Source organism: Penaeus japonicus, unplaced genomic scaffold, assembly GCF_977035675.1.
Source record: "Penaeus japonicus unplaced genomic scaffold, GWHDUDI00000001_assembly GWHDUDI00000042, whole genome shotgun sequence".
Taxonomy (NCBI): domain Eukaryota; kingdom Metazoa; phylum Arthropoda; class Malacostraca; order Decapoda; family Penaeidae; genus Penaeus; species Penaeus japonicus.
In genome coordinates this window covers 19,667,196-19,670,162 of record NW_028234444.1, presented here as the reverse complement: position 1 = coordinate 19,670,162, position 2,967 = coordinate 19,667,196, and the positions used below count along the sequence as shown (strand labels likewise).

General features: G+C 37.0%; 1 protein-coding gene across 1 annotated transcript in view; it reads right to left on the bottom strand.

Moving 5' to 3' along the window:
- Positions 1 to 2,612, bottom strand: part of LOC122251963 (coiled-coil domain-containing protein 170) — a 24,620-nt gene extending 22,008 nt beyond the window's left edge. The window contains exon 1 of the mRNA XM_086534988.1: positions 2,547 to 2,612. Within this exon, the coding sequence (XP_086391114.1) occupies positions 2,547 to 2,612 (66 nt within the window). The remainder of the gene's footprint in view (positions 1 to 2,546) is intronic.
- Between the last annotated feature and the right edge of the window lie 355 nt (positions 2,613 to 2,967).

The following is a 2,967-nucleotide window of genomic DNA, read 5'->3' as shown; positions in this document are numbered from 1 at the left end:
GTTATATTTTATTGCATCAGAATAACCATTGTAATTTATGGAATAAAGTTTTTGAATTTGAATTTGAACTCTGTACCTCTATGTATCTCTTTTTGTCTCTGCATATTTCCTTACATCTCTGTATCTGCCAATTTGCTACTGTATCTTTGCATCTCTCTGTATCATTGCATATTTCGTGGTACCTCTGCACCGTTAGATCTACCATTGTGTCTTTGTATTACCACACACACACACACACAGACACACACACACACACACACACACACACACAGACACACACACACACACAAACACAGACACACACACACACACAGACACACACACACACACACACACACACACACATATATGTATACTTATTTTATCTTTTTTTTTTTTTGTTGAGGGGTTTCTCAAACTATGCCCATTAACCCTAACGGATTTTTAACGTCTTTCCAAGTCAGAGTCAAATAATTAAATATTTTGAATGCAACCATTGGTAAAATACATCTACCTTATTGTAAGGTATACTAACGACACCCAAAGATTAAGTATACTGAGTATAACCGTAAATAAACATACCTAATCTCAAGGGAACTCAATCATTATGAGCAGAGGTTCCAGTTAAACAAATTCCTATATATGCAGAGGTACGGATAAATAATTCATGAAGATAATAATAAAAAAAAAACAAAAAACAATCAGAGTACAAGGTAGTATCCCTATATGATCTTTATTCCTTCCTTATTCATTTATTCACTTATTCTCTCTCTCTCTCTCTATCTATCTCTCTCTCTCTCCCACCCCCTCTCTCTCTCAAATTATTCACTTCTTTGCCTCAAAACCCAATATGGCGACAAATCTGTTTAAATAAACGCTTTATTTTTTTCGTAAAATAGTAAGCATTGCCTCGGTGACGTCAGAGGCGTGTAGTTTCTAAATTTATTTCGTTAAGTGAAATTATGAATAAAAAAGACACAAAAAGGAATGCCCATTAAACCTAACGGATTTTTAAAGTCTTCCCAAGTCAGAGTCAAATAATTAAATGTTTAAAAAAGTAGTATCCCTAAATGTCCGTTTCACTCAGGGTTTTCCGCCAAAGATCAAGTCAAAGTGTGGATTTTACCTTTGGCTTCCCTTGATGCTGGTCAGGGAAACAAACCCTTGATGCTGGTCAGGGAAACAAACCCTTGATGCTGGTCATGGAAACAAACCCTTGATGCTGGTCAGGGAAACAAACCCTTGATGCTGGTCAGGGAAACGAGTGTTAAGGGCCTGGCTTAACCCTTGCCAGTTCAAAACCTTGAAAGTGGTAGCGTGGAGGGGTGGAGGGGGGGTTGAATCGATGTCTGTCTATTTCTGCCCCTGTCCCTATCTCTGTCTCTGTCTCTGTCTCTGTCTCTCTCTCTCTCTCTCTCTCTCTGTCTCTTTCTCTCTCTCTTTCTTTCTCTCCCCCCCCCCTCTCTCTGTCTCTGTCTCTGTCTCTATCTCTCTCTCTCTCTCTTTCTTTCTCTCACCCCCCTCTCTTTCTCTTTCTCTCTCTCTCCCCCCCCCCCTCTCATTCTCTCTCTCTCTCTCTCTCTCTCTCTCTCTCTCTCTCTCTCTCTCTCTCTCTCTCTCTCTCTCTCTCTCTCTCTCCCTCTCTCTCTCTCTCTCTAATTAATCACTTCTTTGCCTCAAAATCCAATATGGCGACAAATCTTTTTAAATAAACACACTTTATTTTTTTTCGTAAAATAGTAAGCATTGCCTCGGTGACGTCAGAGGCGTGTAGTTTCTAAATTAATTTCGTTAAGTAAGTGAAGTTATGAATAAAAAAGACACAGAACGGAAATAAAACGCATGATAATTATAGTAGACTTAAAGTTAAAGATGAATTAAAAGAAACAAAGCAAATACGTAATATGCAAATTGTTTTCCCAAATTCTGATTACTAAAAAGAAAAACAAGTAAAACTGAGACTATTCAGATCATTGGAATAATTAAGATGAAGAAAAGCGTGTTAAACAAAAGGTTACAAAATATGTCTCGATTTTTCAAAAAAAGAAAACGAAGATTACAGAAAAACAATGAAAAGGGGGACACTATGCTAAAAGACTTAAAAACATTTTATATATATATATATACATATATATATATATATATATATATATATATATATATATATATATATATATATATATATAAAGAGAGAGAGAGAGAGAGAAAACAAGACAGGTGACAAGCAACGTGCAGCTCTACATATATACATATATATATATTTTTTTTTTCCTCTCTTATAAGATATATATTTTTCCTGTCTATAACACTCCGGATTTCTCCCACTCAACCATTCATTAAAAATATATATGATATAGCGATCAAAGGAGACAGCATTGTGATAATCTACTGTTTATATTGGGAGTTAATAGGAATACAAAGAGTACTTACCTATCTATGTGGTATTACGGAGAGTTTAGGAGGGCGATATGTGCACATAGATTCCCACACGCATTCGTGAAGCCTCGTCTACAGCCATATATAAATCGTGACGTAGGATTTGTGTTTATTCCAAAAGGATCCAATACCCTTTGTGTGGACTCCTCATACTTGGCGCCATTTTTAGTCGGGTCTTTGATAGCTTCCTTAGTCATGGGATGAATAATCTCAGTTCATTCTTTCATTGCAAGACGCATAGTTGAGTTCAGTGTTCAGCAGTATGCGTTGTCGAAGTCAGTTGACAGTTGACAAAGAATCTTCGACCAAGTAATTAATGCGCAGTTAATGTCTTAACTGTATCACGGTTCGTGGTGTTCTCGGTACCGGGTGAATGGGTTGCTACAGCTGTATTACTGTACTATATATTCTTCTGTGAGCCTCTTTGTAAGGTAGGGAAATTAGGATAAGTTATCCTGAATGGAGATCTGAAGTGAAGGTCTGTCCTCAATTGCAAGGCAAGGCACGGCAGAATAACCTTATCTGACCTCTCTTATTAGGTAAAGTTGCCTC